Source organism: Pieris napi, chromosome Z, assembly GCF_905475465.1.
Source record: "Pieris napi chromosome Z, ilPieNapi1.2, whole genome shotgun sequence".
Lineage (NCBI taxonomy): Eukaryota > Metazoa > Arthropoda > Insecta > Lepidoptera > Pieridae > Pieris > Pieris napi.
In genome coordinates, this window is record NC_062259.1 from 12,840,320 (window position 1) to 12,855,363 (window position 15,044).

At 35.0% G+C, this 15,044-nt stretch overlaps 2 protein-coding genes across 19 annotated transcripts in view; both read right to left on the reverse strand.

Annotated features, from left to right (window-relative positions):
* Positions 1 to 248: 248 nt before the first annotated feature.
* Positions 249 to 11,624, reverse strand: LOC125062219 (keratin-associated protein 9-7-like). Of its 2 annotated transcripts, XM_047667984.1 has the most exons (17): positions 11,502 to 11,624; positions 10,933 to 10,956; positions 10,610 to 10,636; positions 10,021 to 10,047; positions 9,071 to 9,097; positions 8,600 to 8,626; positions 8,399 to 8,425; positions 7,368 to 7,400; positions 6,196 to 6,222; positions 5,692 to 5,718; positions 5,406 to 5,432; positions 4,463 to 4,489; positions 3,947 to 3,973; positions 3,128 to 3,154; positions 2,256 to 2,282; positions 1,318 to 1,344; positions 249 to 510 (listed from the first exon to the last, which is right to left on the reverse strand). In XM_047667984.1, exons 2-17 carry the CDS (start codon positions 10,954 to 10,956, stop codon positions 394 to 396), a joined length of 525 nt encoding a protein of 174 aa, XP_047523940.1. In that variant the 5' UTR covers positions 11,502 to 11,624; the 3' UTR covers positions 249 to 393. The 2 variants fall into 2 exon arrangements, with proteins under 2 accessions (XP_047523940.1, XP_047523941.1); XM_047667985.1 differs by lacking the exon at positions 7,368 to 7,400.
* Positions 11,625 to 12,471: 847 nt separating this feature from the next.
* The window catches only part of LOC125062599 (potassium channel subfamily T member 2), a 50,865-nt gene continuing 48,292 nt past the window's right edge, over positions 12,472 to 15,044 (reverse strand). For all 17 annotated transcript variants that reach the window (XM_047668627.1, XM_047668622.1, XM_047668612.1 and 14 more), the window contains 2 exons: positions 14,679 to 14,884; positions 12,472 to 14,595 (listed from right to left, as the gene is read on the reverse strand). In XM_047668627.1, the coding sequence (XP_047524583.1) occupies positions 14,073 to 14,595; positions 14,679 to 14,884 (729 nt within the window). In that variant the 3' untranslated portion in view covers positions 12,472 to 14,072. The remainder of the gene's footprint in view (positions 14,596 to 14,678; positions 14,885 to 15,044) is intronic.

The window sequence follows — 15,044 nt, forward strand, 5'->3', positions numbered from 1 at the left end:
CTGGGTAGGCAAAGGGAACTATGCCCATACAGCCAAGTCTTCAGTACAATTTTTTATTGATATGAAATGAAATTTAAGGAGATGAAATGAAATCTAACCTAACTCATTGAATCAAATAATTAAATCTTATATTGAAACAAAGCAGTAGCTTCTTTTTAGAAATATTTGCATGAATCATAAAAATTTCTATGAATTTTTTTTAGTAAAAACTTCGTGGTTGGTTTTTTCTTTTTAATAGACATTATTTTGACAGTTGGGAAAGAAAACGCACTAGTTCGGAAAAGGTAAAAAAAAAGCACGAGTGTGTAATAGCCCACATCCCGAACGCTATACGTCCCTGCAATACGCCACTTTTTGAGCAACTGTATTAAAAAATATATTTTAATAACGTTTTCAAAATTTAGTGCGTTTCGAAATGCGCTGAAACTGTTGCTCTCCTACATTTGTTGCGGAGTTAGCTTTTACTTTTCCTGCTTGATTCTCCTTTATACGACAGCGACGTCCTTTACACTGTAGAGAATTATAAAATATGTTACTACAAATTTAAAGAGATATGTTACCCAAGGTAGTTCGGATCATACACCTCTAGTTTTTCTTGTGTGTGCGCTGTGATCACTAGCACATAGGGAAGGAATATCATGAGAAGACCGACATCTTAAACCTCAGAAGAAAGATCACCTAATTATTAAACCAAACAATTATCACATACAGTTAATTTGTTGTAGGATGTTTTGATCTTTAAGTCATCAAGATCACAAGAATTGTTTACGACTATTAAATGCATACCTACATAGAAATTACATTGCTGCAACACCGGGTTTCGGACGATCGATTATAGGCTTCGTATATATAATTACTAAAAAAATATTGAAGATTAGATATTTTGTTTTGAGAAACTTTGTTAAAGTATAACAAAGTACCCTCCACTCTGTAACTTTCGAAACCAATAGTACTGTTAATCAACCAGATTAATTTTCGGCAATATTGTATTGGTTTGTATTGGATTAGTTAATACTAATTTGTCATAAAATGGCAAGTAACTAAGAAATTATAAGAATGACTTCATATTTTCCCATGTTAGTACTACATACTTCTGGCAACCTCTTAGATTGAGAGTTTGCCAGGAGGGCTTACCTAGCTTAACACATAGGTGTAGTATGTTACCTATTATTGTAAGAACTCAAATAATGAAATAAATATCGCAAGTTAATCATTATTTAGAGACATACAGTACGTGCCCTGGTAGTTATTCCTTTATAACTAAATGGTCATCTATAACTAAGAAATCTCATTTAATTGCTACTTTTTTGTACTCACAACAGCTTCGCAAGCAATTCCAGAACACTGTAATCATAAAATAGTTTACGCCGTTACGATCTTTATATCTAACGGTAAATTAATAATATATTATATTGATAAGTAGTAAATCTTGATAGAGCAGTGTTGGCCTCAGCGTGTGAATTAGGTTCGATCCCCGTCTGTGCACCAGTGGACAATAGATACCAATGGACTTTCTTACTATGCATTAATAAGCGAAGGCGAAGGAAAACATCTTGATGAAACCGGCTTGCCTTTGACCCTAAAAGTCGACGGCGAGTATCAAGCATCAAGCTGATCACCTACCTGCCTATTAGATTGACAAACGATCAGGAAACAAGTACAGAAATCTGAGGCCCAAACTTAAAAAGGTTGTAGCGCCATTGATTTACTCAACAGGGCTTGATTAAGTTTTATTTTGGGTGTCTTATATGATATATTCTTAATACATTAAAATACTTATTATAGTCAGTATCTCTGTGTTTTGGAATTTTTGAAATTTCTTCTATATTTTGCTTCCCTTTGCAGTAAGTTAAATAAAAAAAAATATTGGTTGTTTGTAAAGTAGGTTTACGATCGAGATGTTTACGTGATAACGTCTTATTGGTGATATAAGTTTTTGGGAAGTAAGGAATTAATGAAGATAACAAATCTCCATTCGTTTGTATGCCGCTAGAGTGAGAGAGACGGAAGATCGGTCCACTCACTCGAACGCTATGCCAGCCTCCGCTCGTGAGGATTCCGCATGACAAGTTTCACGGAATGACTGGCAGCGCTCGAGATGAGACGGGAGATCTGTCCATCTCTCTCTCGTTATACCTGCGATCGCGCTCGTGAGGTTTTGGTGTGACACAAGTTTCTGAACATGTCACCCGACTAAAAAGATTTTAAAGACGTTATCACGTCAAAACGTTGTGTCTAAGTAAATCATATCTTACCCATGCGGTACATCTCTTAGAATGACACTGCAAGTTATTCCAAAAATTATACTTACACTAATAACTGCAATTATTTATAAACGTTGCACAAGTAATTTTTTTAATAGAACAGGGGGCAAACGGGCAGGAGGCTCACCTGATGTTAGCCCATGAACACTCAATGCCAGAGGGATCGCGAGTGCGGCCTTTTAAGAATTGATACGCTCTTTTCTTGAAGGACCCGAAGTTGAATTGGTTAGGAAATACTTCTGTGGGCAGCTGGTTCCATATAGGGGTGGTGCGCCACAGAAAGTGCCTTAAAAAACGCTCAGTTGTGGAATGACGGACCCACCTACGGTAACGATGTACCTTAAGTATATCGCTTAATAATAAGCGGGTACTATAAACACAGTTACGACTTGACAAATTAATTCTAAAATAATGAAAGTAGAAGGTTGTGAAACTGACACACCAACATAGTTATAATATCATTTACAACTTTTTACTCTTAATAGACATATAATAACATTTATTACAAACAAAACACACACAAAATAACGATAGCCAAAAAAAATATAAAAAAGAATGAAAGATAACAATTTTTTTTAAAAGAACAAGGTTCGTTATAATTTTGTAATGCATGTGTGCTGTGGTTGACTCGAGCTCCTTAAAACATAACAAGACTACTGGGTAATTCTTGCAATTTTTTATGTAACATTGATACCGCCGCCCACGGACACTCACATGGCCAGGAGGATCGCAAGTGCCTTGCCGGCCTATTTAGAAATGGTACGCTCTTTTCTTGAAGGACCCTAAGTCGAATTGGTTCGGACATGTGTTATGGACGTTGAAGTTCATATCAAATTAATTTAAATATAATTATTATTACTCACCTCCGCTAAGCAAGATGTTCCCGAACACTGTATTAATTTTATAAATTAATGTATCAAAATTACATTCAGACTTACAGTCAAACCTGGATAAGTGGAGCTCAAAGGACCGCGATCTCTTTTTTTTTACAAAGGTTTCTCACTAAGTCGAGTTTCAGGGTCTATCTCACATATAGAGATCTATAAAACTACTAGCAGACCGGCCAAGCGTTGCTGTGGCTAAGGTTTTTGTTAAATTACATAGAAGTAAACTATTCAAGGGAAACTGTAGGAGACCTTATGTGAAACGATGGTACTTTTAACACAGCGCCATCTGTTAGAATTGTATCAAACAATAAACAAATATTTGCAATAAAATAATATTGCGACTATAATTTGAGATTTAAACTAACCTATCTTTTAAGTTGGATCAAACTGCACACGGTGTGCAAATTTGATTGATATCGGTTCGATAGTTTAGGAGTCCATTGAGGACAAACATTGTGACACGAGATTTATATATATTAAGATAGCAAACAAGCTTTGGTTTGAATTAAAGAAATTAAGAAATAGTAATAAATAGCAAAAGTTAAATGCGTTTAACTGTCGCTTATAGAGGTTTAGGCAAGTCTCAATCTCACTTATAGCGGTCCACGCGTGAATATGACAGTTGTGCAGGTTTCATGTTTCTCACTCATAAAGGTTTCAGGAGGGCAAATAAGAAGACCTGGTAAATACTTTTATTACTAGAGTTTTCTCACTTACCCAGTTGTCACTTACTCAGGTTTGACTTAATAATCTCGCAATTACACAATTATTAATAATTAAATCTCGCGTACTCACTATAGCTTCGCAAAATTCACCTGTACACTGTAAATGAAAAAAATCTCGAGAAATAAAATCCTTATTTGTTTATATCATAGACTTAGTATATACTGGCGTATATATACGTATAAGTCTATGGTTTATATAGTTCCAATCACTTTCACAATACTACCTATGAGTTGTAACCTTACCGGGAATTCACTTTCAAAACTGAATTATTAAATACAGTTGAAGGGAACAGACAGAACAGACAGAACGAACAACAAAACAGACTTGGCAATGAGCCATTATTAGCAGAGGCCAAGGATGCTGGAAAGATGTGAGGTGAAATTAAAAGAGCTGCACAAGACAGACAAGGATAGAGGACTCTGCTCTGGATGCCTTCTGACCATCTTAAGTTAAGCAAGGATTTTATAAGCTCTTACATGATGGTTCGATTCCCAGTGAAATAATCATTTAGGTACATTACATGAAAACAGGTGCAGGCACTAAACTCCAATTAGAGGCCCGCGGGGTATAATGTTTGCTACTTACATTTGACCTGCATTTATGACCATGGCACTGTAATACACAGTATACAATTATTATTATTATTATTAACTCTAAGGTTTCTAAGAAAAATTTGTGTACCAATCTTAATCGATAGAACACAAGACGGTTACAAATATTTTGCGATTGTTCACATGCACGAGTGACATTAGGTACTCTACTCTGAAATCATTGGTGTCTCAACGTCGAGTAGTCGTGTGATAGATAGTGGTTAAACAGAAATAGAATAGAAAAATCTGTCACGTATTTTTGAAAATCTTGCCAGTCCAAGAAGTTAATTAATTTTTTGTACATAAAATTACTGTTATATCCAACAATCCGACCGTATTAACAAATGCACTATGCAATGTTGGCAAAAGACTGCATATTTAGTCCGAATTCCTAATTGGTATAACATTAGAATGTTTTTATAAGTACAAACAAAAAAGAAGATTTTTTATTAATGTTCTGTTCTTATCATTTACTATCACCTGACTTTGGCTCGACTTCCTGTGTAAGACCTTTTAACAATTGGTCCTTAATTGATTTAAACGAATTGAGGCTGACAAATGAGAGCGCTTAAAGAATCGGAACATTATGTTACTTAACTTACAGAATATTACTTATTATTAATTTTAAAAAATCTCTCTTGTCGAGTAATAGATTTACGTGTTAGAGCTTAAATCGCAGACCAATTAAACTAAGTAACGAGTACTTAAGAGAGGCCGGCAACGCACTCGCGAACCGTCTGGCATTGAGAGTGTCCATGGGCGGCGGTATCACTTAACATCAGGTGAGCCTCCTGCCCGTTTGCCTCCTGTTCTATATTAAAAAAAGCAAATAGCACATTGAAGTCTCCTATAACTTTTTCCAAAAATTATTGTGTTAGTCTGAATCAAAAATATCTATATATATTTTAATTAACTTTTAACGTAAATAAAAAACTTACGTTGGATATGGCGTATGCACCTTCACTCTAAAAAGATATTATATAGTTCCTATTATTATACAGCTAATATACAATTTCCGTAACCTAGTCCTACATAAAATCAGGTAAAACAGTTCTATGCCGAGTTATGAGGCCTATACCTATACTCACTAATTTCTATTTACTTATTAATGTTTAAAACATAACTAATTTAAAAAAAAAACACTTGAAGTCATGCTAACAATAACTTTGACGATTCGTTTTTTATTCGACTGTAAACTAGCTATTTAAATATATTTGAACTTACCAATGTAAGACACGCACCAGCGTTGCACTGCAATATTAGGAATGTGAAATGACAATTTTAAAATTATCCAAAAACTTTGTTTTGCGGGACCTTACGATATTCACATGTATTGGATACCTATCTTCTTTTCTCTTGTTACCGACCTACCCTTAATTGGAAAAGTTCCAATTACATTTATAATATTCGAGTGTGAGCCCGTCGTCTCGCGTGTTAGCTGAAGTTACCGAAGCATTTACTGGTTCCAATATAAAATAGGAGATTAACGAAGGCTGATATTTGTATTGTAGGAATTACAACTTATAACCAGTTCTGATATAATGCTTTTGTTATGCACAAGTTAAAGCTACATTATTCAGCATTTTATGCGATTGAGATTATCACAGTTTAAGACTTTTACTATTCTGAGTCCGTGATTAGATTACATTTATCTTGTAGTTTGGAACAGCCCGGGAGGCGTAATAGAGAAATACGGAAGCATAAACTCAATAGAATATTATTATCTACCTTAGAATGACACGCGCGACCGTTGCACTGAAAATTAAATAAATACACAACAGGTAAATAAGGTTTGGTAATTATGTTAATTATTATTATTTCAGGTTAAATACTTGGAAATATGCTGGTGTCCATAGGACAATCAAACTAGACAAAATCAACTAGTTGCTAATCTAGTCATATAGGTTTATATTTGCTTTCATTTTAAAAGAAATCACATTTGACGTAACTCACACACTGTTTGACTGTATGTTAATGTTTTTATAAAGAATAATGTAAAATCTATAGTTGCTATATTGTGAATATGTGATTACCACGTACATATCTACATAATAAAAATCAGATCAATGTATTCAAAATATTGTAAAAACTATATTAAAAGAGTATGTATGGAGTTTCTTTCCCATTCGTCTCCATATAAAAGTACATTTTGGAAGTGCCTTTTAAATACACATTCAGTTAATCTTTAAGTTTAAGTGAATGTGTATGTGCGTGGCTCTCCACGGTCAAACCTCTTTTTGGTGTCTGTAGCTACAGTTTATATATATCGTTAAATTTATAAAACAAATTAAGAACGCTGTATTTGGGGTAGACAATTGTATACACGATTGAGCAACTCATTCGACGGAAATATAGGGCATTAATATATCATTTTTATCTACCTATTATATGTAATTTAAACTTACTATATTAGGAGCAGTGTTGGCCTAGTAGTAGTAGGCTTCAGCGGTTGAGGTCGTAGGTTCGATCCCCGGCTGTACACCAATGATTTTTCTCTGTGCGCATTTAACATTCGCTCTAATGGTGAAGGAAAACATCGTGAGGAAACCGGCTTGCCTTAGACCCAAAAAGTCGACGGCGTATGTCAGGCACAGGTGGCTGATCTACTCGCCTATTAGATTGACGAATGATCATGAAACAGATACAGAAATATGAGGCCCGGATAAAAAAGGTTGTAGCGCCACTGATTTTTTTAAACTTACCAAATGGCTTCTAAAAACTCCTAACGTTAATATAATAACTAGCCCTAGATCCTTAGTTAGATTATGAATATGATTAATGTCCCAAAGCAAGGCGTGCCTGTATACATAAGTGACTTTTTTCATGCGATTTTCTCCAGTTTTTAAATACAAAACTACTTTATGTCACGTAAGGTAAACGAACTAAGTAGTGAACTATACCTTTGACATACAAATGTTTAGTACTCCATCACACTAGAAAAAAACATACAGATATGGAATTAGCGTCTATTTTGACTCAGTTGTGAAACATATGAACATAGCAGCTGGAAGTCGTACAACAATAATTGTTCATTAAGATCATTTGGCGAACAAAAATTATCGGAATCATTTTTGTCCCATGTCCCATTGGAACTTATAACAAAATATTTTAATATAAGTACCCTGGCGACCCAACTTCGCACGGAGAGACATTTTTGAGAATAAATATAAATTTTACTCAGGAAGCAAAAAATTTTGAAATTTGTCCAGTGAAAATATAAATCTTTCCTCATCAAAATATTTATAGATTCGAAGGATAATGTAATTTCTCACAGCTTTTGAGCAAAAGATGTATGGTGATGTCCAAATGGACCGCTACAGCCTTGTGATTCTGTAACTCACTTCTCGAGTTTTCACTTTGTAAGTTACAGAATCGCAAGGCAGCTCTGGGTAATATCGTCGGCACTTAGCGCCAAGTATGGCTCCCGAGTGTCAAAAGGTATTGGGTATTGACATATGGGAGACAGAGTTCTTTCTAAGTCTCGACTCCAAATGTTAGGGTTAGCGACTTGGCCTTATCCTTAGGCAAGGAATTGCGTCATCTATATATAAAGCCCGTTTAATTTCCAAATCATGAAAAAAATAATATATACAGCTTAGATTTTTTACATTTTATACATTATTTTAATCTTGTTATCCTCCATATATCCTATATCCTAGCTACCTTCAGTGCCATCGATCGGAACCCCTTCACGGGTAAAGACCTCCTCCAGCTTTTTCCAACATACTCTGTCCATGGCTTTCCTTCTCTATTCGCTTCCTGCTACCGCTTCTATTTCTTCTATCCACGTTTTTATGCTTTGTATACGATTTCAAATTTCAAGTCTGAGACAGTCCTTGTTCGTACCTTTTGAAGAGCAAGTCCTAGTCATGCGTACGCTTTTATAAAAACCCCCTTAATTATATGGATGCGAATACTTTTTTAACCTTACCGACGATTTGCAGAATGGACCAAAACACTGAAAATAGAACAGAGTTCAATATCTTAATATAGATTTATTTTGTCGCGCGTACCCGCAGGTCTATTATGAATGTACATTAGAATTTTTATTATTTAAGAGTATATTTGTTTTTATTGAACGTCACTTAATTTTTAATATTAATAAATATGTACCAATAATAATGTTATTTACCTCGACTGATGAAAGGTCGCCTTTCACCTACAAAATATAAAATATTAAGTGAGGGTTCCTACAAAAATTACACTAAGTTTAATTTTGCAATTTATTAGTTTGTATATTTTGATTACGTACAATAATTTAAACAGACAAGGATTTAAAAAAATCATCTTAAAATACTTAAGTATATTTAGTTTATATAAAGATACAATGGCATAGGTAGGATAAGTTTCAACATATTTTTTTATTATTATTACACTTTATATAAAGCAAATTATACACACTACAATGGGCGTATATATATAAAATAGGCAGCGGCCGTCCATACCACTGCTACTTTGGAATAAAACGTATATATGTACGACGAAATTATTGATTTAAATTTAACACTATGTTAGAAGTAGTTAGTTGTAAAAAAATGTTCAAAGGTTGTCGGAACGTGAAAATATTTCTTGGTTTTAAACGCGTTAAAAAAATATATTTTACCTTCGCCGTGGAATTGAATCCAACTGCCTGCAAATATTATTCATATTATATATAAAGTATTGACATAATACATTGATCATCTTAGCTGTTTGCAGGTTTGACATCCCAACTCCAATGCTTCAGTAGCGGATATATTTCTGTGTCCGTTTTTAATAAACACCATGCTCAATCATTTATTTTAAAGGCAAGGGGGAAACGGGCAGGATGCTCACTAATGTTAAACGATACCGCCGCCCATGGACTCTTTTAATGTCAGATGGCTTGCGTTTGCGTTGCCGGCCTTTTAAGAATTGGTACGCTCATATCTTGAAGGACCCTAAGTTGAATCGGAAAGTTCAATCAAGTTAAGACTTATAGTAAAAGATTTACAGGCTTATTCCGTATAAATAATGTTTAATTCTAAATAAAGCTCACACTTCTAGGCCGATTCATAAAACCGGAGACACGACTTCTCAAAATCAAAAATCAAAATCAAAATACGTTTATTCAATTTAGATGCTTCTTAGAGCATGCTTATGAATGTCAGCAACGTTTACAAAATTCACGAAAGAGCAAGACTACGCCATCCTATTTCTATCGTACAATTGTATCTACAGAGCATTGTTAAGTGAAAAGAAAAAGGATTACCATGAATGAGTGCAATAGTATCTTCTGAGCATAATGCTAAGCAAAAAGAAAAAAAGCATTTGCATTTGAAGTGCGTGGGTGCATGTGAGAGTGAGTGTAATGTGTTGAATGTGTAACTACGTGTCAGGTCTCAGTATCATCTCCAACTCTAAGTAAGGTGTGTTCAGAAGCCAGTCCTTTATTCTTTTTTTTTAATTTTGGGCGGTGAGCGGATAGATATTGAGTAGCCTATTTAATTTATTGTAGATGTAGTCTGCCTGCCTATTACTGTTCCTTTTCTAGGCATGGCATCGTAATGCGTGTTTTACAACTAGCATACTTACCATTGCAGTCGACATGCTGCCGTAACACTATAAATAACATTTTAGTATCATCATTTTGAGAAAGATTCCTTAACTAACGTTTTTGTGTTGCATTCAAAAATCCTTTCTGTTTATTTGCTTAAACTGATTTCTTTTTGAAACTAAATCAGTTTAAGAACTCTTTTAACTTAAATACACTTTCGTCTCTTTATCTTAATTTTTACGATTTAAAGAAAAGAACTTTAGTTAAAACTAGGCAATTAGATTGATTATTTGTTTCTAAAAAGTAGGGATAATAATAATGGTAGTCATTTTAATAAGCATTCCTATTATCTGTTATAACTGACTTTAAATAGACCAATTACACGACACTAAATTACGGGAATCAATGTTAACTTACAATTAGCAATATCACAAAACAATAATAGTAACATCATAATTTCTGATGCTATTTCAAAGACATGTTCTTTGGCAATTCTACTTCTAGAGAATAGTCTATCGTGGCGTATATCTTGATGAACACGTTTATAAAATGATTAAACAGAATCATAAGCCGAATCCGAACTTACTTAAATATATTATTTAATATATTAATATTAAGAAAACTTACATAAGAACGGCAGTCGTTTCCTTTACACTGCAATTTTTTAAATGAAATCGTAACGATAAAATTATCAAATTTTAATTTAATGCTACTATATAGCGTAGATCTAAAGACAATCGGTGGAGTGAGCACAAGAGAGCAAGGAAGGGAAGGGAACTTTGGAAAGAGTTGGTATAGGCCTATGCCCTATCATTGCCATAGTTAAAAACTAGAGTTAAGAATTTGTATTATAATTACTTTACTGTAACATTTTTGGAAATAAAAGGCTTAAAGGGAACAGTGTCTGAGAAGGTACGATGAAAATGATTAATGATATAAATAAAACAAACCTTTGCTGTGCAGCTTTTCTTCATCTTCAACAAAAGTAAAATGGAATTAATATTTACTTTTACTTTGTCATGAGTGTCACAAGCTTAAGCCACTAATTCAACACTTCTCTGTGTAATGGTTACCACCACACACTTTTTTTATGTAATAGGAGGCTCACCTAACGTTGCGCGACACCGCCGCCCATGGACACTAACATTGTTAGAAGGCTCGCCAGTGCGTAGCCGGCCTTTTAAGATTTGATTGACACATATTTCATGGTCTATTTTCTTCATACGTGGTGTTTGTAGAACCTATGGCCTGTTGTAGATGGGGGCGTGGGTTTGGTGACTTTTGCCCCGAGTTAGAGCGCATATGATGCGACACGCTATTAGTTAGCATTCTGGTTCAACTAACGCCGGAACCTTTCCGGAATCAGTCAGGTTGAGACAAACAATAGATAGATCTTTTCACTTTTTTCTACTAATTTAATGCATGGTTGTAAACATGAACGTATTATTATGGGTGATTTTCGTACACACAAAAGTAACTAGATATATGAAACTGAACTAATTTGCGTAATTAAACTTACGTGCCCAGAGTCTTCCGTTGAAATATTTTGAGAGAACAATGAAACCTAAGAAATAAAATTCCTTTAAAACTGGAATTGAATTAAAAAAATAAAGAAAACATTACCATAATTAAAAACGCAGCAGAAGTGACCGTATATAACGACATCTTATCTTTTATTGTGTATAATTGATTTCTTGGTTGATCAAGTTATCAGTATTTACTACGACTCAATTAAATCATTCTTGGATTCGTTAAAAATAATACATTTAACGTTTCGTTATATCGTTTATTTTTGTTAACAGCTTCGATGTTGTTAGTTTATTAGCTCTGTGGCAAAATATCAATACCAGCTGACAGTAACGCTATGGTTCCGACATAATAAATTACTTTCAATAATAACAATTAAGAATAACTTTGAAATCACTACTGCCATGAGCCATCGAATTAATAGGACTCGTTAATTTATAAATCAAGTATATTAGCTAATCGAATAAACCACAAGTATTAGCGGTTTTAAAACGGCTTTGACGTTCTTTATTTATGCCCAAATCCAGTGGCGTAACTATACCATCTGGGGCCCATGGCAAATTCTTTTGATGGGGCCCTATCAGGAAAAGTCATCACGTTGTACTAAGTTTAATTTTTTAATAAACTCCAAGATTTGAACTCAATTACACGTTGTATATGTCCCACTAATGGCCATAGGCCTCCTCTCTTAGGGAATGGTCTGTAGTCCCCACGCTAGCCCAATGCGTATTGGAGACTTCACATTCATCCATAGAACATAATATCTCTTGGGCAGGGGCCCTCTTGGGTCGGGGGCCCGTGGCATTTTGCCAGCCCTGCCACCCTATTGTTACGCCAGTTCTTATACCTAAAATGTTAGTAGAAAAGACGGATCACCTCATCTGTATATATATTATATATATATACATAAATAAATAATAATCTAAGGGCTTCACTCTCAGCGACTCGGAAATAAAAATACATTACTGTGTGTTGAATTTATTAGAATCGCATTAAATGAAAGGCTTCACTGCCAAGTTATAGTTAAACATAGTGGAATAAAGATAAATATATTGATATAATCTCGAATATTCTACGCTATATACTAATAATACATTATAAATCTCTTTTTTACATTAATTGTAAATTATAATTTCGCTAAGGCCAATAAGTCTTGGCCATGGTGGAACAGGACTGGCTAACTCCGCTAACTTGTATATCTATATATCCACATATATATGTACTACAAAATCTTAACTAAGAGAATCTATGTAACATTGATATTATGGTCTATGACCAACATTTAAAGCCGTAAACGTAAGATTACATATTTCAAGATTAATTAATTAGTTCGCAATCTGCGTTTTCTATTGAATGTGTTGCTTACAAATTCGTGTTTTATATTTTTAATAGAATATAATTGTGGCTGGGAAATAAAGGTCCTATAAGCTCGGTCGAAGTTCATACATTACACTTATAATAATTTGTAGCAAGTATCGCATTTGTATATATATATAACTGTCTAGATTTGGATCTTATTAAGTTGATTTTTGTCTAATAACAACATAATAATAATGGGGTCTCACAATCATATCATTTAGCAATAACATCGAGAAAAGTTACTATTATACTGGTGGTAATCATTAATGAATAAGGAAAAATACAGTTTCCTTAAAGATACTGCTGGCATACCCTATAACATCAATAGCGCTATAAATTGTACAAGTCATTGGGTACCGTCGTTAGATGACTGATTATTAAAATATGTTAGAGAGTGCTAATTGTATTACAGAGAAACCCTGCTTTAGTTTTTTATCGATGAATCAAGTTTTCACCACATTTGTATCATATTAAAGCAAGCATACTTATCGTAAATAAAACATCAAATCATTTTTTGAAGCGGCCAAGACTCAATGGCAATTTTAATGTAAGTGCAGACACTACACACACGAATATATTGTTAAAACTTTAACGATTTCGCGTTAACCGTCGCAGTAAACTGACGACATAATTGCTCTAAAATTGAATAACTTAGTGAATGTTAATACTCGTACTTTTTATTTCGTCGAAACAAATATTGTGTTAGACATAGAAGAAAATAACCTTCCTAACATTGCAGCTGCGTAATACATTAGATATTTACAGACAAGGCCATAAGGTTATGGAGGGAGTAGTGAAGGGTTAACTGGTCTGTGAGGGGGAGGGGGGGGATGAAGCGAATATGTACAGCCTTACGCCGACGTGTTCCCCTTATCACTAACTACCTAGTTGATCCCGCTAACATACACTGCCGCTCGCGCTACTTCAGGCTACAAACGCGACGCTAAGCCGTTTACTTTAACCAGTTACACAATACGTCAGCCCCAACTCTAAAACATGTCATTTACTTTGCAGTCATTACTTAACCAATTGGGACTTTGAAGAATTTCAAAAGACAGCCAGATTGAAGACTTCGTGCAAACCTCACAAAATAACTTTTAGGTGAATTAAGTTTATGAAGGGGACAGTCACTAAACTCTTTGGAGCTGTTGTACTGTATAAATATTCATTAACAATTGCTTAGAGGACCCAAAGTGGGACCGAATTAGACGATGGTTCCCTGCAGGTGTTGGGGCTCAGGCGAAGAAGGACGCAACTCCGGCCATCTGTCTTCCAGTGGTGTCACCTCCAGTCCAGCACTTCCTTGCAAAGCCATTTTAATCGCTTCAGCGTCCTGCTCTTGCTGTTGCTGCTGATGTTGTAACAGAGAATTAAAATGCGTAATTCCGATTTCCTCGAGACTGCTTTTTCTCCTCCGTGGGCTTGTGCCAAGCCCCTGACGGAGCGATGCTGATCGGCACAACATCGCATCATCCACAACTCGCAGAGAGTTTGAGCGACCACGAAAATCTGTGAGGACAGTTGGACTATCTGGTAATGATAGTGAATTTGCTTTTGTGGTACAGAGTGGCGGTGCCCGCACACCTGAAAGTGTAGAGCCACGTCGTCCGCTCCCAGCACTTGCTGCTGCGCATACACTTGAACAAAAACTAATGTTCGATTTTCGTCTGCTATTGTGTCTTTCGAATGTTTTTTGAGCTGCGAATGGAGATGGCCGAACCAAATATCTGAAATGCACCAAAGAATCCGGATCAAATTTTATTTTACTCTTAAAGTCATGAGGTTACAGGTACATATATTGTATACTTACATGACGTCTCCCTCACACAGGTTAAGGTCGCAGCTTGGGTTAATAATAACGTAGGAGAGACTGTTCCTCTTCTCACTCACGTCGTCATAGTCAATGACGTTCAGGTTGAGCGACTCCATGCGGGAACGAACCAGATTTGCAATCTCAGCCCGTTCTATCTGTTGCGCGTGGTTGTCTCTTGCCTCGTCGGCTAGACTCGCTGAATACTGGGAAATAATACTCTTCTATTTTATATTAATGTTCAATTCATGTTAGTTATAATCAAATCTACGACAGTGTGTTCACTCGTCTCTGAGTACACACATTGTTGTAGAACGCTTCAAGCACATACGTGCCATGATATGTGAATATTTTTTCAATCTATAG

What these genes read in the sequence shown, in the direction of transcription:
- LOC125062219 (XM_047667984.1), bottom strand. Translation starts at nt 10,956, where the DNA reads ATGAAGAAAAGCTGCACAGCAAAG. An exon ending in TAAACATTTGTATGTCAAAG is followed by an intron (nt 6,223 to 7,367) that starts GTATAGTTCACT and finishes TTTAATTTTCAG; the next exon opens with TGCAACGGTCGCGCGTGTCA. An exon ending in GAATTGCTTGCGAAGCTGTT is followed by an intron (nt 511 to 1,317) that starts GTGAGTACAAAA and finishes AATTCTCTACAG; the next exon opens with TGTAAAGGACGTCGCTGTCG.